General features: G+C 42.1%; 1 protein-coding gene across 1 annotated transcript in view; it reads left to right on the top strand.

Annotated features, from left to right (window-relative positions):
- Window positions 1-484: 484 nt before the first annotated feature.
- KCNH4 (potassium voltage-gated channel subfamily H member 4) overlaps window positions 485-21,090 on the top strand; it is a gene marked incomplete at its 3' end in the record, with an annotated part of 923,392 nt that continues 902,786 nt past the window's right edge. Inside the window, 1 exon segment of the mRNA XM_073606110.1 lies at window positions 485-1,202. Within this exon segment, the coding sequence (XP_073462211.1) occupies window positions 1,127-1,202 (76 nt within the window). The 5' untranslated portion in view covers window positions 485-1,126.

Raw genomic sequence — 21,090 nt, 5'->3', positions numbered from 1 at the left:
ATAAACTGGTCCTTTTTTTAGAAAGTTTGGGGACCCCTGGTCTACGGTCTTGTTGTGATCCAAAGCAGGGTCCATAGCCCTGCATTGAATGTGATAATGCCAAGGGACAGTCCACTGCTGGAGCATGGGGGAGTGCCATCTGCAGGGGAAGCCGAGGATCAGGTAATTAAAGTGTTTCTCCTGTCCCCTAGACAACCGAGCAATTAACCCCTGCAGTGTGAGCACAGCCCCACTGCAAGGGTTCAGTTTCCGTTTTTCCGGAGATGGGCTTTAAATAAGCTATTTTTTTTATATTTAGAACACCATATATAGGGATAAATTGCTGCATCTGTAGGTGACATTTAAATATTTTCAGTGGCATTTCATTGTATTTTTCTTAAATGTTGGGAGAAATTTGAATGACACGCATGCTTTGGTATTGTGTATTCTGTTCCTTAAACCAGCTTTATTGTACCAGTAGGACCAATTTTTTTTTTTTAACGTTTCTTTTTGAATCTTATTGCATTGTAAACACTATGTTGTATAAAGAGATCATACAATACTATTATCCAAGCATGCATGAACGAGTTTGATTACGGGTATTCACATCAAACTTCGGGTATTATTGATTTACATAAAGAGACAGCTTGAAATTAAAAAAAAAATGTAAAAAGCTGAATAGACGCACAGAGAGAGTGGGCTCCAGAGACAGAGGTGTGCTGGTGAACGGGAGGAGGGAGGCAATGGCAAGTGGCAGAGAGTCAGGGGACCATGTGAGTTAGAAGGCAGGTATATGATGGGGACAGCTCAATATGGGAGGGGGAAGGAGAGCGACCGAGAGAATACAGATGGGAGGAGAGAGGGATAGAAAGACACATACAGGAGGAGAGGGAGAGAACAAGGCAGCAGGCTACAATCAAAGAAAAACAATGACTATCGCTATCGCTGTGATTGCTGGCGAAATTAATTAGCGAGGCTGTCTAGAAGCAGAAGAAGGACGTAATGCCTTGGAAGCATCCTTTGCTTTGAATGGGGTGTTAGAGACAGAGGACGAGGGAGTCTTGGCTACTTTGTGACATCCTCTCAATGCTGATGCAGCAACTCGGAAGGATTCTTGACGAGGAGAGAGTATCAAGGTGGTGGCAACATGCCTGTGATGAAAGGTCTGCTCGCTCCGCAGAATACTTTCCTGGATACCATTGCTACGAGATTTGATGGGACCCGTACGTACCTACCATTTATATCTGCTTATAAAACACTACCCATAGCCTTACTGCCTATAGAACGAGTTACCTTCTCTCCTGTATCTGCACCTAGAGCAAACGTCTGGTGATGTTGTGCCAGTTTATCCTACACTAGACTGTGCCGCAACATACACAAGGCTCTCGTGCAGTAGAATTATTAATAATTGAGCTGTCATATATTCTTGTGGGTTGTAGTGCATTGAAACTTCTAAGAGGTCGAAGTGTGTCGCTCATGGTCTTTGGCTAGGACTTCCTTTTCGATTGTGTCCATGGCTCAAGTGCTGTAACTATTGAACTATTATGTTTTTTGGTAAATTTTCTTTTTTTTTTTATTGTTTTGTAAAATAATTACAAAATTAGACGTATAGAGTAGAAAAGGTATTGTTTTTATTAGGTTGAAAGAGCAGCGATGATGTATAAGGTACACCATTCCTCATACAGTAATCCATATCTTTCACCTTTCATTGGATTAGAGCAGTGGTCTCCAAACTTTCTAAACAAAGGGCCAGTTTAAGGTCCTTCAGACTTTAGGGGGGCCAGACTGTGGCCAGAGGGAATAGAAAATCTCCTGGTGTCAGTGGGAGTCAACAGTGTCCCCTCTTTGGTATTAGGGGGAGAAACAGTGTTCCATCATTGGTATTAGGGGGAAGAATAGTGCCCCAGCATTGGTGTCAGTGGGGGGGAGATAGCGCCCCATCATTGGTGTCACTAGGAGGAATAGTGCCACATTGTTGTGTCAGTGGGAGGAATAGTGCCCCATCATCCGCATCAGTGGGAGGAATAGTACCCTATCCTTGGTGTCAGTAGGAGGAATAGTGCCCCATTGTTGGTATCAGTGGGAGGAATAGTACCCCATTGTTGGTGTCAGTAGGAGGAATAGTGCCCTATTGTTGTATCAGTGGGAGCACAAGTGCCCCATCATTGGTATCAGTGGGAGGAATATTGCCCCGTTGTCGGTGTCAGTGGCAGGAACTCTGCCCCACTGTTGCTGACAGTGGAGGGAATAATGCCCCAACGGACAGATAAAAGCAAGCAAAGGGCTGATTCTGGCCCCCGGGCCGCAGTTTGGAGACCCCTCGTTTAGAGCAATAAACAACAATTCATCGGTGGCTATGAGTTACTTCACATTTTATGTAGCTGTTTCCTATATGAAATATAAAACAAGTGTTTCTCTGTGCCTAAGGAAAAAGTTATAAAACAATACACTTGTGACATTTGGAACATTTGGGACTCTGGATCTTTGTATCTAATATATTTATCCGCAATGCCCTAAGTGTAGTTTGCCTAAGGCAAAAATAAAAAAAAATCACCACACCAGACTGGGTGCCTACTTAAGAAACTTAAGTGCCCCTCACACTTTTATTCATGCCATTCAGTTATACTGGGAAAAAGCCACTTTCACCTGCTTGTCCCAAGCCAATGGACGCCCGGGTGACTTCTTTTTGGAAAGTGTTGACTTGTTTATAAACGCAGATAACAACGCATTTGCAGAAAAATAGTATGCAATTATTGCCTAGCACCACAGCTGCATACTCCCACAGTATCAGTGCTAATGAGACATAAATGGGTCACATATAAGCCATGTGGTATTTATAATACTCAACCCATGTCTTTAGATGAGTAATGGAAATATCTTCTCTATTACCAGAGTGTCAAGCACACCGGTATTCAGGTACTCAGCTTCAACGAGATCTAGTATTTGGGGATGAAAACAGGTCTGACTGAAAGATGTAAATGAGGTCAATAGCCCAAGGTCAGTCTTTGCTGGCATTGTCCATCTAGCTATGGTAAGCCAGTATGAAAGACAATGCCTTAACCTCCGCAGTGCCTGAAGTATTCACTACCTTGTTTGTATACCCACTGCTTTAGCTACCATCATGTCTTTAGGACAATGTCATGTAAACATAGGCTACGCCAGGGTATCAGGTGTTTGGGAAGACTAGAGAGGTGGGTTGGTAATTGAGGTTAGGGGAGTGTTGGCCCCACTGGAAGTATAGGAATTAATAGTAAGGATTGATGATAGGTGTAAGCTGAAAAGATGAGTCTTTTGTTTAATGCAGCGGGAGGCTGTGTAGCAGATGGTACGTTCAATGCTTATAACACACACTGCTTGCAGTCTATAGATCTGCATTACAGCAGCTGATACCCAGTGGCAGAGTTGTACAACGATCCCATTTAAACCTGCAGCAACTAATTGTTTCTAATAGATGGGATCTTGTGAAAGTCCTCAGGTGCAAAGTATTTCCAAGAGGGTGGTCCTGTGAACATGCAGAGAATGACATATAGACGTTTTCACTATAGAAGGGTATCGCTCCAATGGGACATTTCTAGCATCAGGGGATCAATTAAGCTAAAGCAGAGCACCGATGCACAGTAATCTAACAACCAATCACATTTCACCTTGCATCAGGTCTAGACATTCAGAAAAATGATTGCTGACAGGTTACTATGTGTTACTACATTTTGTCTTACTAAAGCGCCCAATTTAGCGTCATAACTAATTTATCAGTAACTGGCACATTTTTATTACATAATATTATAAGCATATTAAAAGCTTTTTTTTCACCTAAGTGGGCAATTTTTTAAATATTGTATGATAGAAAATTCACAGTGTTGTCTAAGGCTTGGTTCACACCTATGCAGGTTTGACCAGTGCGCCTGCGTCTTTGCGTATTTAGGGCAGCCCATTTATTTCAATAGTCTTCTTATGCAATAGAATTGCACAAAAGCACGTTTTTTTTAAATCATATTACACTGCAATGCATGGCAATAAGTTACCATGCACTGTGGTGTAATTTAGTGCATGTGTGTTGCCTGATGCATTTGGGGTGCCATTAGGAATAAATGGCACCGCAGCATGCCTGCCAGAACATTTTGCGTGTGCAGGAATGTGCACAATGTTACACATGTTCCAGTGCCGCATGAGTGTGACAGGGTCTTGTAATTATAAAAATGAAAAACATTGGTCTAATGCTGAATTCACTTATTAGATAGGTTGCCACTTGCTATGCGCAGCAGAAACATGTAACATGCACAGATGGTTAATGCACGCTAGTATGTTGGTGTATATTAAAGATCAACTATCCTGAATGTAGGAATGGTGTGGAAAATCTAGTGCACAGGCTAGACGCTAGAGCATCTGGAAGTGCATAATGATTGCTCTGTGAACCAGAAGGGCTGGGGTTTGGGGAGGTTAAAGTTGGTGGACCTGTGCCTAGTTAAAGCGGAACTCCAGCCCAAAATAAAAATAAAAATGAATAGTCCATTGAAAGCAACACAACCTAATTTTTTTTCAACCTCAATCCATAGATTTCTTCTCCAGTACTTATTTGTTTCTTCCACCGCTGGTCTGATGGCCAGCCTTATTCAACCCACTCCCTCTGACCCCCAGCCTGTGACTGGACAGTAAAAGGAGAAGCAGCACAATGATGAGCTCATCTCTCTGCTTTCTCCTCCTATCAGCATGCTTTTTTTATCAGCACATCGATTGGCTACTTTTGCTGCCTCTTCCTCTAAAGCCTCGTACACACAATCAGATTTTTGGACAACCGTGTGTTCGTTTTTTGTTGCACGCTAGTCTCATGTCGAAATTGAAGAGGCTACTCACCATACGAAAATTTTCATATGACAGAATACAACTTCAGAAGTGATGTAATGTGTTGAATAGTTTTGCATGTATTAATATTGTTTCTGAGCAAGCTCTTACGATTTTTTTCGTACGAAGACCATACTCATTAAACGAAACTCGGACATTGAGTTCACATCTGACAAAAATTTTATAGTCTGCACATCCAGCTTTTGTCTGACGAAAAATCTGAATCGGCTGTCAAAAGCACCGTACTAACAATCCAAAAATCAGCAGATCATTCGTCAGACAAAATTTTACTTCCAATTTTCGTATTGTGTGTATGGGCCTTTACACTCCAGCTCTGCTATATGAAAACTGTTATGCCCTGCACACGCGACCGGTTTTTCCGTCGGAATAAACTCAAGCGGTCTTGCATACACACGGTCACACTAAAGTCCGACCGTCCAGAATGCAGTGATGTACAACACATACGACGGGACTAGAAAACAGAAGTTCAATAGCCAGTAGCCAATAGCTTCCATCTCGTACTTGCTTCAGAGCATGCGTTGTTTTTGGTGCGTAAGAACAGCATACAGACGAGTGTTTTTTTCCGATAGTAATTTGTTCCGTCGGAAAATATAGAACATGTTCTCTCTCTAACTCTGTCTGAAATTACGACGGAAAAAGTCCGATGGGGCATACACATGGTCGGTGTCACGGGCATGGCCAGAGCGGAGGCTGTTGGAGAGGACTGTGTGCAAGCCTGTTGCCCACCGATTATGGGCCCTAGCATTTGAGGTGAATGAGAAATCCAGTCTGAACTGTATTAATCGGACTCAGTCATGTGTATATTGTATGGGGACTCCTTACTGTATATTTGTGTCCCTGAAGAGGGAGGGGGGATTCCTCCAGCAGCCCCCTGCTGATAAGACTGATTCATTCTGCTGGGACACATCCTGTGAGGAGATGCTGGTGTTATCAACATGTGTTTATGTTAATTGAGAGAGCTGATCACATTAGCCACCAGCCCTGGCTAATAGACGAATGGTCTAGGCTGAGGAGGGGGGAGATTGTTGTTTGTATTGTTAATTGTATTAATGTGTGAAGCTCGGTGCCCACAAGACTGTCATCTGGTCTGGGTACATTTTGTAGTAAATTAGGTCATGTTAATTAGGTTAGCTTTGAGTCATCCCTGCTGTATAAAGGTCTGAGATCTCAAAAATAAAGGTAGTTCTGATATACTCCAAGACTGGTGTTGTCTAGTTCTTGGGGTTCCTATAGCCAGATCCATTGGACTCGTGTTCCAGAACTTAGGAAGCGGTATATGACGGAAGCACTCAAGCGGAGTGTGGGGCGTTCCGTGACATTGGTGGCAGCAGTGGGATTTGATAGACTTTTCTGCTGAGGAAGAACAACCTGATGAGCCTCCAGCAGAAGAGCTGCTATCAGGGCCAAAGTTCACTGTGTTCTGCCCAGCACCAACAGTGGCTTCGGCCTTCCTGAGAGAAGAGGTAGTCGGCCTTTCTCCCACAACACTGACAGGGACATGTGATTTTCTGCCAGCAGCATCTATGGAGTTAAAACAAACTTCTCCAGCTGAAGATCTGGTAACTGAACAGAGGGTCCAAGACCTCTGTCCCACACTTTTACCACTTCCAGAGACTGGGGATTTAATAGACATTTCTGTAGAGGAGGAACCACCTAGCAAACCCCTAGCAGAAGTGCTGGCAACCGGACAGAGGGTCCAAGACCTCTGCCCCACACCTGCAGCAATTGTGGAGGCTCAGGGTGAGAAGATGGCAATCACTTCCCAGCAGCAGATACAGGGGGAGAAGGGAGAGGAGGTGTGTGTTGTCCCTCCCCAACAGTTGGCCAGGGTGGAGGAAGTGGGCTTTCCTCTCCAGCAAAGATCCGTGTACCTGGGAGACAGTACCATCGACATGTCGTCCCAGCAGCCAGATGAGGGAATGGAAAAGGAAGCAGCCGGCTCACCTCCCCAATGGCAGCTACACAGTTTGGGAGTGGAGGAAGCCAGCTGCCTGCCCCAACAGTTAGCCGGAGCAGAGGATGCGGAGTCCCCAGCAGAAGTGCTGGCAACAGGGCAGAGTGCTACCAACCTCTGCCCAGCACCGGCAACAACTACAGAGTTCCAGGGAGGCGGGGCAGTCGGCCTCCCTCTCCAACAGTTAGCCGGAACAGATGGTGTGGGGTTTCCAGCAGAAGGGCTGGCAACAGGGCCGAGGACTGCTGGACTCTGCCCTCAACTAACAGAGGATGGATTTCCTGTGAAGGTGGATGGGACTTCAGTCTCCACCTGTATACCCCAGGGATGCTGGGCAGTGGGCCCAGATCCCCAACAGCATGACAGAGTGAGCCCAGTCACCCTGTCTTCTCTCCAGCGGCAGATATGTTCTCTGAGAGAGGCAGAGGATGGCTGGGTGAGTAATGCACTGTTTGGGATAATTTGTTTGGGGTACTGTGTGGGTACAGGCAGTAGAGGACTGGAGCTGTTTACTAACTTCGGAGTCAACCCGTCTGGGGTCTTCTCCTGTGTTAGTCTCCTGCCGAAAGGGGAGAAATGTCACGGGCATGGCCAGAGCGGAGGCTGTTGGAGAGGACTGTGTGCAAGCCTGTTGCCCACCGATTATGGGCCCTAGCATTTGAGGTGAATGAGAAATCCAGTCTGAACTGTATTAATCGGACTCAGTCATGTGTATATTGTATGGGGACTCCTTACTGTATATTTGTGTCCCTGAAGAGGGAGGGGGGATTCCTCCAGCAGCCCCCTGCTGATAAGACTGATTCATTCTGCTGGGACACATCCTGTGAGGAGATGCTGGTGTTATCAACATGTGTTTATGTTAATTGAGAGAGCTGATCACATTAGCCACCAGCCCTGGCTAATAGACGAATGGTCTAGGCTGAGGAGGGGGGAGATTGTTGTTTGTATTGTTAATTGTATTAATGTGTGAAGCTCGGTGCCCACAAGACTGTCATCTGGTCTGGGTACATTTTGTAGTAAATTAGGTCATGTTAATTAGGTTAGCTTTGAGTCATCCCTGCTGTATAAAGGTCTGAGATCTCAAAAATAAAGGTAGTTCTGATATACTCCAAGACTGGTGTTGTCTAGTTCTTGGGGTTCCTATAGCCAGATCCATTGGACTCGTGTTCCAGAACTTAGGAAGCGGTATATGACGGAAGCACTCAAGCGGAGTGTGGGGCGTTCCGTGACAGTCGGAATATACGATGAAAAGTTCCCATCGGACTATTTCTGTCGTAAATTCCGCTCGTGTGTACGCAGCATCAGAGTGTGATATTAGGTCAAATACAAGTACTTACATTGCTTGCAGTTTCAAAATACGTTTCATGATGTATTTGTGATTACAGAGCTGCATTCATTTTTGTCTTTTATATCTAACTGGAGTTTCAGGCTTAACTATGTTGGTTGCCAGGTCTTGCTAGAAAGTGTAGTGTGTTTTTTTTTTTTTTTTTTTTTTTTTTTTTTTTTCATATAATCAGATTAGGAATAAGACCCAGTTCACTAAGGTATAAATAAAAAAGAATTGCTACAGCAAATGCCACATTACAATGAACTGACCCTACATTAACAAATTCTGTTATGATGGCGTACTATGGTCAAACCATGTTGATAGCGCTGGGGCTACAGCATTGAACTACGTGCATTAGCACTTTGTGGTGTCATTCATTTTAAATGGCACACCAACACACTAAGGCAATGCAGCTCAAACACATGTATGTTGCATTTCCCTGCATTACATGGTAAAATACCACCATGCACTGTAGTGTGCTGTGTCGGAGTAGCCTGTTTTTGTACATTTTGAATACGCTGGTAAATGCATTCCACAACAAGTATTTTAACGTGTGACCTAATGCGCCTGCGTTAACACACAGGACCAAAGAAATCTGAACGGGCATTAAAGGTTAACTTCAGTTTTATTGAAAAAAAAAGAAAAGCTGCAATGTTTGTATCCCTTTAGAAGAGGACTATCTCACTACCAATGAAGTTCTATATGACACATACATCAGTGTAGAGAAAATGAGTCCATCATCAAGCAGGAAGCTAGATATTGTATCTGAATGGCAAAAAAAATGGTATATTCATTTTTCATCAAAAGTCAAGGTTTCCTTTGGAGGTGACATCTCATGGTAGTAACACTAAAGCTGTCATGGCATCCATCATCTTCTGAAAATGCTTATTGCCTGGCTGCCATACTGGAAGTTTTTTCTCCAATACATTGGATAACTGATCCAAAGCAAGTATCCACACTAGGACATCTACCTTTCCTAATGTGCATACATAATAGGCAGGCAACCAGCATTTTTGGGAAGGTGGTCATCAGTAGCAATCCAGTATTTGTTTCATGACAGGTTTACCTAAAAGTTATTTTTTTTCATTTTACATTTTTAAATTTAGGTATACTGTATCTGTTGAAAAGACTTAAATACTAACATCTCCTGCTGCCTGCACTACAAAATGCTGATTTGATCAAGAAGAATAACAGATTGAAGTCTGTTCCAGAACTGGCACTTTCCAAGGTGTTGTTCTTTCATGTCCTCTGCAGCACTCATTGGCTCTACCCATTGATCACATGTCATAGTAGTGACACATGGGTTGGTGGGGGAAGTCTGTTGCAGAACTGGCATTTCCTGCCGTGTTTTCCCTCTGTTTCCACTGTAGAGCTCAATGGTTCTTCCCTTAAACCAGCAAGTCACTACAGAGAAAAGTAGTAGCCCAGGAGTTGGCAGGGTAACCACTGAGTGCTGTAGATATAACACAGGAGAAAGTACAGCCCAAAGCAAAAATAAATAAATAAATAAATAAATAAGCTTAGGGCTAGCATGACATCAGGGAGGGACAGAGTTACATTTTGTAGTTAAGTGTTTGCCTCATATTTAATTGGTACTGCTAGCAGGTGGGTGGGGCTACAGAGATAGTCTTTTGAGGAAGCTAGGTAGTGCCTGGCATCTGGTGAAGACACGTGGGGGAGTAACATTCACGCCCGCCCTGCATTGGATTGGTTGGTCTTATGTGTGTTTCATGCCCTTGCGGTTGGGGGCTTTGGAGGCATTTTCAAACAACCTGCTGTGCTTATCATATTAGGGACCCATCTAAGGTATGGAGTCCCCGGTGGAATGCTAGTTATGGTGGGTTAACTGTTAATTAAAATTGTGGTATCTGCAGAATGTGGTTCGACCCGAGCCGGTGCGGTTGGGGACCGTGTAAGTAGTTACACAGATAGGAAGTGGATAATTGATACTTGGTGCCTCCAAGGATCGGAAACCTTTTTTTCTGGTTACTGTAGTATTATTTTGGTTTCCTGTTTTAAGGAATGTTTGTTATATTTTTGTTATTGTTTTAATAAAGGGCCGAGACGGCCAATTTTACTCCAAAAATTGTGTTGTGGTTTTTTGTAATTTTAATTGGGGTAAAAGGGTAGGGGATGTTTGGCAGTTAGTGGTACAAGTTAGTGGTACAAGGTCTTATTATTACATCTGAGTTACCTTAGTCATGACACATCAGGAAGTGTCAGTTTTGGAACAGACTTCAGTTGACAGATCCTTTGATCAGAGTGGCATTCAGCAGCATTCACACTCTCTTTTTATAGGTACACCTTTATTTTAAATTCTCTGTTTAGTGGCACTTTGTTTAATAATGTACAGTGCTTTCTTTGCAGACTATGGATAGTAAGCTATTATTATAATTATTTTTATCTCAGACTCCTACTAGATGTGTACTCATGCATATTAGCACCGAAAGCTATAGAAAAGTGCAAGCATAAGCTGCTTTAGATACTGAAGATCCTTTCAAGTACCTTTTTCCAGCTATCTCTAACAGGCTATTTCATATCCTAACTTCTCCATAGTAACTACAGCTCTGCCTTAGTGATCAAGTTTACTATGCTATCTGATTTCGACATTATTATTATATAGGATTTATATAGCGCCAAAGTTTGAGCAGCACTTCACAACATGAGGGCAAATCAACACAGGAGGAACCAGAAGCCCTGGTCATTAGAGCTTACAATCTAAATGGGAGGGTCAAGTGATACATACAGTAATAACTGTGGGGGATAAGCTGATGGAGAGAAAAAAGTATTATTTTTTTTTGGTGGAGGCAGGATAGGCTTCTCTGAAGAGATGGGATCATCTAAAAAAAGACAGAGTAGGAGATAGTCGGACAGATTGGGGTAGGAAGTTTCAGAGGATGGGAGAGGTTTGGGAAAAGTCCTGGAAGTGTGTGGGAGTAGGTGACAAGGGAGCTAGAGAGTAGGAGGTCTTAGGAGGAACAAAGAATTATTTGGTTGGTATTTTGAGACAAGGTTAGTGATGTAGCTGGAGGAAGAGTTGTAAATGGCTTTTTTTAAGTTATATAATAATAATTTTGAATTTAATTTGCTGGGCAATCAGAAACCAATAGAGGGATTAGCAGAGAGGGGTAGCAAACACTGTATGGTTGGTAAGGTGGACTTAGTGTACCACTATTTAAGGGCGCAGGCAGACGAATGTAAAAAACACTGCTTACAGATCCATAAATTGTAAAAATAGTTTGTTTCTGAATGCAGCTATTTTGTATTGTGTGGGTCCAGGCATTTAGCTGCACTAATGTTAAAATGACTCTGTATAAAATCAAATCAGAAAAATCTGTGTCCATTGCTATTAATTTAAGTGCATACGCATCTACACGCGTGTAACTTCATGTACATGTGTATATGGATACATTTGAGCTAGTGATTGGAAGACAAGTTTTACAGATCTGTACGTTTATGCATCTAAACACGTGGTTAAAGAGAAGCACTTATCAATCGTTAGATGTGACAGGATCTTAAGGCCTCATGCATACCAGACGCCGGTGCAAACTCTGCTGAACACATGTTTTTAAAAGCTGAAACCGGCATTTAGAAATGCCTGTTTTGCCGCATTTGCATGCCGCGTTTGCGTCTAGAAGCGTCTGCAGAGCAGAGAATGACATTTTGTGACCCAAATTTGGGGCCCCATATCTCGGGGCCACCTGGTGCTAGGAATTTGGTGGAACTAGTACTACAACATATCCAAATTTGGGGGTCCTAGCACCAAGTGGCCCCGAGATACGGGGCCCCAAAGTCAGGTCGCAAAATGTCAAGCACTTCTGCAGCAGAGAATATTTTCTGACCTGACTTTGAGGCCCCATATCTCGGGGCCCCAAATTTGGTGTGCTAACACAGTGGAACTAGCACTACAACATATCCAATCCAAAGCTGGGGTTCCTAGCACCAAGTGCCCCCTATATATGGGGCCCCAAAGTCGGGTTACAAAATGTAATTCTCTGCTGCAGAAAAGTGCTTGACATTTTGGGACCCGACTTTGGGGCCCCATATCTCAGGGATACTAGGTACTAGTGCTAGTTCCACTGTGTTTGCACACCAAATTTGGGGTTCCTAGTACCAAGTGGCCCCCGAGATATGGGACCCCAAAGTCGGGTCGCAAAATGTCATTCTCTGCTGCAGTTTACCATCATATTTCTGTGTTTTCTGGTCCAAAAAATAGGGTTCCTTTAAAAACACGTATAAACGCAAACGTGGCTAAACGCGGTACCAGCGTTTAGCCGTGTTTAGTCGTGTTTGGCTTCTGAAACATGGAAAACTTTTGCGTCTGCACCCATTTTTTTTTGCTTCTGGAAAAACGAGGTTAAACGCAACTGCCTAAAAACGCCAAAAAACGAGACTGTGTACATGGACACATAGGATAACATTGAATGAGTTCAGGGGCAGTTGAAAAAAGTGTCCACCCCTGAACGCGCGTTTAACAGCGTCTCGTGTGCATGAGGCCTTAGCCCCACACACATGGGCCAAATATCGGCCAACATCAGCCAGGACAGTAGAACCCGGCCAACATTTGGCCCATGTGTACATCCGACAGAAGCTGATTTCACGACTGGTTATTGTCGTACAGGCCTGCTGGAAAATCAGTATCCGATTGGCATTCCATCAGCTGAGTGATGTGTTCTGGCGGGGGAGGGGGGGGGAGCAGTCCTCTTATCAGAACACAATAGCACAGCGGGGAGAACGCTGTACTAACATTACATAGTTAATAAAGCAACCGATTCAGTGTTTTTATTTCGTTCAGCCCACTGTATTGAACGAATAAGAACACTTAACATGTGTACCAGGCATTACTGCCAGATTATGCATAGATATTAATAAAATTCGCCAGTGTGCATTAGCCCTTTTGTAGGGATGAGCTTGGGCATGTTCGGATCCCAGCCTGAACCTACCTGCGCAAACCCCCCAAGAAGCGGTCACTGTATTGGGCCACTCATAAGGGGCCAAGGCATTCCCTGCCCCGAACCTGAACGTATACACACCCCCTCTATACAGTATATACTCTACCCTTATACCACTTAGTGAGTCTATTTGCAATATTTTTATGTTGTATTATCAAATTCATGAGCTCAACCTCCTGCAATAATCTGTTACCCTTGCCACTCTTTTTCATTCTACAAAGATACTGGTAAAATGCTGTGAGCGAGGAAGAAATCATGTGATAGGCTGAGGCAGCGGTGGCAGGTGCACATAGTAAATGGAATATTGAAGATGTATTGAAAATGTTCCTTGCTTGTGTTCCAAACCTGATTTTCTTTTCTATCACCCAGGAAGAAACCCCTCTCACTTCTCCGTTATTTCTAATCATCTCCTTGTTACCTCCTGCTATTTGTGAATACTGAATCCAAGGTATTCCTCTAAAGATCTGATCATATGCTTATGGCAGAAGGTGGCAAGAAGAGATACAGTTCTTCCTTCTGCATTTTAGTTGTCACATTATGTGTCATTGTGAATGAATCAGAGATAGTAAGAACATATGCAGTTATGTAAATAAAGATAAGCTGACATCTATGGGTACATTCAAACTAATGTATTGTGTTGGTTCCCACTGTATATAAAAAAAAGAACAATGCATAGCAATGCAATGCACTTCAGCGTAAATAAAAAAATCAAATGTATTTAACATGGATCAATGTACAATAAACGTAAGTGGTGTGAGCCCAGCCTGACTAAACCACACACTGCCTTTAGGAGAATCGACAACCCTGTGGGTGGGCATTGGCACGAGTCTCATTTGGGTATTCCATGCACTACAACACGTTATTGTGCATTGAGGTGTACCCCATAGCCACAACCTTCATTTTAAATGGGCACAAAAGCAGCAACACACATCATGGATTGTAATGCAGTCTATAAACGCATTGTGGTGCCATTACAGTGTGCTTGGTGTGTTAGCATGCATTTCGTTAACCAAGGTGTGATGGTGTGAGCAGGCTTTTTACCAGCTTTGATCACCAGGGTTTAATTGTCCATTGTATGAAAAATTGGAGATGACCAGGATCAGCAGATCAATGAATCAGATATTTGGCTATAGGCACACTCTAACTATTTGGCCAATTTTTGCGTTTTATACTTTTCCTTCTGCCATTTAACACCACTGAGGCTCAGTTCACACTGGTGTGATGCGGGAAACCCTGCGATTCAGTGCCGGTCCCCGCATCGCACCTGTGGTTCACACTGGTGTGATCTGCGAACCGCTGCAGGTGTCAATAGAAAGTTAATGACACCTCAAGATCGGTTCGCAGATCACAGTGTGAACTGTGAAATGGTGCAGGAACCGGATGGCATAGGTGTGAACACTCATGCGATCCGATTCCAGTGTGGATAAAAAAAAGAGTCCTGCACTATTTTATAGTGCAAATGCAATGCAATTTCAGCCATACAATTTGTATGGCTGAAATTGCATCGCACAGACATCGCATGTGATCTGCACAGCAATGCGGTATGAATCATTTGCGATGTCTGGCATCGCACTAGTGTGAATCAGCACTGAAAGAGGACCTGAATTGTGGAAGATGTGTCCAAAACAAAGTCATGGAGATGGGAAAAGAGTATTGTGATTCAGGGGTGGGGTGCCTAAATGAGTCTAGTATTGGACTCTCATAGGCATCATATAGAACTCATATAGAACTAACCCTTGGTTCACGCCTATGCATTTTTTTGTGCATTTTGCAGAAACACACTACAGTCCATTTTAACATGGTTTCCTATGGATCTAGTTCACATCTGTGCATTTTGAGCAGGTACATTTTTTGGAAAGGGTCAGGGACTTTTTTCCCCGCAACAGATTTCATTTTGCGTGTTATTAGAATTCAATGTACCCGCACCAAAAATGCAGGTGTTGCACTTTTGGTGCATTTTGCATTTTTTTGGCTAATAGGTAAGTACAGCATTTTTGCTTGTACATGATTGAATGATACAAATCAGCAGATCTACAGCGACTGCACTTGCAAGTGGATTTGCCTTTAGTAAATCAACCCGTTGTCTCAACACAGAGCAGTGCTGTAAATTAAGGATGAGCTCCGGCGTGTTCGCACAGCCCACGTGCAGAGCCCGCCAAGAAGTCGGCACTGCGCTGCGCTAATCACAGGCAGTGAGATATTGTCCCGATGCGCGGCTGCAGAGATCGGGAAATGTCTCACTGCCTGTGATTAGCGCAGTGCCAACTTCCTGGCGGGCTCTGCACGTGGGCTGTGTGAACACGCCTGAGCTTATCCTTACTGTAAATGTACGCTGAGCTGCACATGCATGGCTCAATGTACGCAAACACTGACAGGCAGAGAGAAGCAGCTATGACAGAAGAGACCAATAGTGTCTCTTGTATCATAAAAATTCTACCTGTCTAAATATCTTGATCTATAACTATTCATTGTGAATTTATGTGTAATTTTACAAATGCTACAAACGATAAATAAAGGTTGTGGATAAAATCCTACCTGTCAGTATTTTTTTTTTTTTTATGTTTAATTCCAGGGCAGAATAAAGCAGTCTCCTGCTTTCAAACACATCATTTGTTTACTGGTCTCCGTGGAGCCTGCTGCTGGCAGTGCCTTGTTGTTGTGTTAGCGCAATGTCCTGAGGGAACAAGAACACTCCCAATAAGAAAGGATCTGGGGAATTTTACATTGCTTACCATCTACTTTACAGCAGAATGTGGATGAGGTGTAGTTTATTGACTTTATCTATTACAGACTGGACAGTCAGTTGTGAGATTTGCCCAAAGAAAATAAGCAGCACACATCTGTAGCTCTTTAGCTGTCCTAGGGCTTCAAGTTGCATTGTGCACTGTATAAGACGACCAGTGATCATACAGAATTCATAAATCTCATTGCAAATATATGTAAATGCTAAGTCTACCTTTTACAAATAAAATAATAAATGCACATATTTTTGCAAGAACAAAATGTGTATTTAATGTTTATGCAAATTGGTCTTCGAAGCACTGAAAGTGCAATCAGTAGATGGTGGGTACAAATCCACATTCATTTAACATGGGATTGTAGGTCGCACTCTTTTTTTTTTTTTTTTTTTAATAAAACACAATACAACAATTTGGTGTTTAAAATGGCCGCGGCACCTTTATTGGTAATGAAATAAATCAAATAACTTTATTCAAAAATAAACATAGAATAATTAAATTATATTTTAAACTTAAAAAACAAATTCTAAACTCGCTCAGTCATAGGACTCGAGCTATAAAAGAATCAATTCATTAAACCAAAGTCCCCACCAGCCGGGTTTGTTGAAAACAAAAACACGGCTACCCCAGCACCGCAGCCTGTTCAATACCATTTTGAAGACCTAGGTTAAAGATGTCCAAACCGACATCAGAAAGATGTACACCATCTTGTCTATAAAGACCGGGAAAACCTCCTTCCAGATCAACATGACGGAAAGAGATCCCCCCAATTCCTGGCATGAACTTTTCAGTTGAGTGATTGATCCTCTGTTTAATTTTTTCAAGAGGTCTACAACCTGTAGAATATAACCAAGGTAATCAGGAAACCATTTCAGAGAAAATGATACATGTATTAGGAAAAGCTAATTTCAAATGATGCAGATCTTGCTTTATTAAAAACATCAAATCTAAAGTCTTTAGAATACCAACATCGTTACCCCCAAGATGCAGAATTAAAACAGATGGAGAAGGCCAAGAAAGAAAATAAACAGAAAGACGAAAGAAAAGATCAGTCCATTGTAGACCACGAATTCCCTTCCAAAGAATATGAAACTTATCTGAAGGTAACGATAGGTTGGAACCATAACAGCGTTTTGAAGCTCTTTTATGAGCCCAGTATATATAAGAATGGCCAACTATCCATATGAAAGATTTTGCACCTAAAATTAAAGAGATAAGTTAGATCGAATGCAAATATTGAATCTACTAGATTCCCATCTACCCAATCTCATAATAACTATATCACTAAGACTCAATCTAGCGGCTTCTGTGGCAGCTCCAATCCTGAAAGAATGGCTAGGAAATTTAAATTGAGAAAAGCCTAAATGAGAAAACATTGCTTAAGAATTGTAGAAAATTTAAATTTCGTCATAGGGGAAAAACTGATGACCGGAAACAGATCTAACATCCATGTATTTTGAAGAATTAACAAAGGACAAAGGATGGAGTCACCACAGGCAAATAGATTGAGCCATTGACCTTTACAATAAAATAATTTTAAAAATCTTTAAAATAAGAAATTAATCCCCTAGGATAGAAACTTCTGATAAGAGTAACCTTCTAAACTGTGTTTTTATTTGGTAACATTTTAGAAATACGTAAAGCGGCGAAGAACATTAAAACAAAGGCCGCATGAAATAATAAAGCCTTGTAAACTGAATGCAAACAAAAGAAGTAGCCAAACACAGCCTAGATAATATATCTAAAGTAATTGGCCTGTGCATATCTGGAAAAAAAATTCTTTCTTATGCCTTTTAACAGGCTTGCTAACAGAAAAGAAACTGCAGGCCGGGAAATTATGAAGATTAAAGAAAAAGGAAATCCCAGTTAGTATTTATTTAAATTGGTTAGAGGAAAATTTAACTGTGTTAGCGAGCAAAGAAAAGCTAAATCTGTACTCTCAGACGGAGGTAAGCAGTGAACCTAACTCCGAATTAAAATTCAGCCATTTTTTTTTTTTTTAATGCAACTGAGTAGTCAGTCCATGTTTTTTTGAGCGATCGAATTTTAATAGCCGAAAATACTGGATTTAAATCAGATCCCAAAGATGACTCGGGCAAAAGTACCCAACCAGATCTGCCTGAGGAAACAGCTTTCCGAAACGAGCCATATGGAATTGAGATAAGGCATCAGCGATGACATTGAGCTTACCCGAACATACTTTACCTTAATCCAAATATTTAATTTTAGATATAAGAGTACTAAATAATGTAAAAGATTTTGACTAACAATTACTTTGAAGAAAGGCAGTTTAAAGCAAATAATACATCTCTATTATCAGTTTTAATGATAATTCGTTTGTTAGCGAATTGGTTGCCCCAAATTACTAAAGCAACTAAGATTGGAAAGAGTTCCAGCAAAACTATATATAGTTTTTTTTTTTTTTTTAGCTGGAAACCCAGAAGGGGTCCATGAACCCAAATACCAATGGGAACGAAAAATTAGCAGCAAACCCTTGGGAGCCAGCAGCGTCTGTAAATAACTCTAAATCTGCTGCAAATACAAAGTCCTCCTGGAAAAAGATCTGCCATTATAATCTTGCAGAAATTGAGACCAAACCAATAAATCACCCTTAAGATCACAAGTCAACCTAATGTGTAGCCAAAGACAATCTTCTGGAAAATATGCAACTGCCAGAATACCGAGAAAAGATTGGAGCTCAAAAGATTGGAGCTCACGTAATAATTTTTTTTTTTTTTTTTTTTTGACGCAGGAAGAAAGAAATTAGGGATTGAAGCCTGCAAATCTTAACAGCAGGAAGTTCAAATTGAAATAATAATGTATCAATTTTTATACATAAGAATTCAATAATAGGAGATGGAAAGGAAGTTTTCTCAATTGCTAGAGGAACACCGAAGTATTCAGTTATAAGGAAAAATAATTTGAGAATTAAAGAACAGACCATGGAATTTGGCAGACCAATAAAAAGGAAGTCATCTAAATAATAAATTATCCCAGTATGATCAGATTCAAAATTAGCACCCACTGAAGAAAAGAAGCAAACATTTCAAAATAATAACATGACAATGAACAACCCATAGGGAGGCATTTATCATGGAAAAATAACCCTTAAAAAAAAAAAAAAAACCTAGGGAATTGCGAGATTCTGGAGCAATAGGTTATAATCTAAAGGCTGACAGAATGTCAGCTTTTGCTAACAACGCAATCCGTTCAAATGTTTTTATAATTTGAATAGCATCATCAAATGTTGCATACCTAACAGAAGCAGATGCTGGGTCAATTTCATCATTGTGAGAATGCCTACAGAGAACGAAAGATGATGAATAATACGATAAGTGTTATGTTCTTTTTTAGGGACAAAACCCAACGGAGAGACTCGAAAATTAGTAAAAGGAGGGGATATAAACAGACCAGCAATTCTATTTGCTGAAATTTCTTTCATCAACTTACTATATCAGTATGGAGAAATACTGATCTCAAATTTTGATAACTTGCAACCTGAACCTGTAAAATTAGGAAGTTTAAAACCTGTAGAAAGACCATCAATTATTAATTGTGCTTTCACCCTGTCGGGGTATAACATTAACCATGGATGCATTTCGAACAACCTCACTGGCGTGCAGGTTTTTCGAATGGTCCCTGTGGACCTGAGTACTGGACGACCTTTTAAAGCATTTTGAGACTGGATGACTACCGAAGCAAAAGGAACATTCATGTCGATAACGACATGAATTTAACCACCTGCATTGAGACTCATTAAATGCATAACATGTACGTTTTTTATACACTGGATTTGTAGTATTCGTATTCAATGAAGACTGAGGTTGTGGTCTTGCAAAGACAGGCTTTTGAGGAATGATACAGTTTAACCACAACCCCACATCCTTATTACCCCATTTCAGATTAGGATATATCGCAATTTTTTGACGAAATGATTCGTCATATTTAAATCATCCCATACCGCCAAAACTCTTATATGCTTCTATAATATGTTCCAGGTGCTGAAACAGCCCAGTGCATTTTTCTGGATGCTTCTCACCCATTTTGCAGAAAAAATGCAGAAAGCCTGCAACCAAGGAAATCTTGTAAGGAAATCTTTAGCAATAGGTAATAAAGACAATAAATCTAAAAATTCGCCTTTCCAAATTGTTTCTTTAACTGATAAAGTCAGGTGAAAACCTAGTGGCAACATCTCACAAGGAAGAACCTCATTAAAGCATGTCTCAGAAACAGAAGCAGGCATACAAGCAGGCATATTCGTATGTGTAGAAACAGGAGTAATATTATCAACAGAATTACCTGACCAGACGTTCACTGGAGAAGAAGATACAGATGTGGTATGGTTAACAGATACATTTTCATTAAATCTGTTTAAAGAGACAAGCAACTGGTTAATTAAAACAGATTGAGCAGACTCACCCGCATAGTGGGACTCTGGTTGATTACAAATAACCGGAATATTTGATCCTTGTGCTGTGCTGACATCCAGACCTGTATAGGATGAAAGAGACATAGGGGCCCTCACCTCATCCAGCCTGGACGGCCTGGATGCCAGTGATGCCAAAGATCCGACCTGAGGTACCTGCCTAGGATGCCTCCCCGCAGAGCTAGGAGACAACACTGATCTGGGCATCGCCATACCCATATGTGGAGAAGCAGGAGGAACATTGGTTAAGCTGGGCGGCGACAACTCCTCCCTGCAGGGGGTTTCCCCGAGCGATACTGACGAGCGGCGTGTCCGGCCCCTACCTCTACTGCTGTGGATAGGAGAAGGAGAAAGAACCCGTCTGTTCCTCTTGCCGCGCCGACTCACTCTTTGAGCCCCAGGCAGAGAATCCTTCCACACCACTGCAGAGTGAGACCGCTCCACACTCACTGCTGCTGTGTCTGTGACTGGACGTTCTGCAGGTAAACTCCTCTGAACAGAGCGAGCTGGAGCATTCTGAGTTGAGGCAGACTCAGCCGGACAAGATATGACGGACAGCTCCATTCTATCCCTCGCTGGCTGGAGCTCTGCTGACGCTGTGCCTGAAGGAGAGTCCTCTTCAGTGAGTGCCAGACACCGCTGGAGATAGTCGCTGCCGCCCTCCGCTTCAGCCCTTTCAAGGACTTGTCTGACAAGAGACGTCCTGTCACAGCTATGAGAGCTAGCAGTAATAATGCAGAGCTCAATCCTAAGCCACCTCAGGGCAAATGTGAGCGGGTCTGTCACAGGGGCAGCTTATATAACCTCCTGCACCTGTGGAGAAAACATTTCTCCCGCTCACTGCCACGTGACAA

Source organism: Aquarana catesbeiana, linkage group LG12, assembly GCF_042186555.1.
Source record: "Aquarana catesbeiana isolate 2022-GZ linkage group LG12, ASM4218655v1, whole genome shotgun sequence".
NCBI lineage: Eukaryota > Metazoa > Chordata > Amphibia > Anura > Ranidae > Aquarana > Aquarana catesbeiana.
This window is presented reverse-complemented; position numbering and strand designations above follow the sequence as displayed.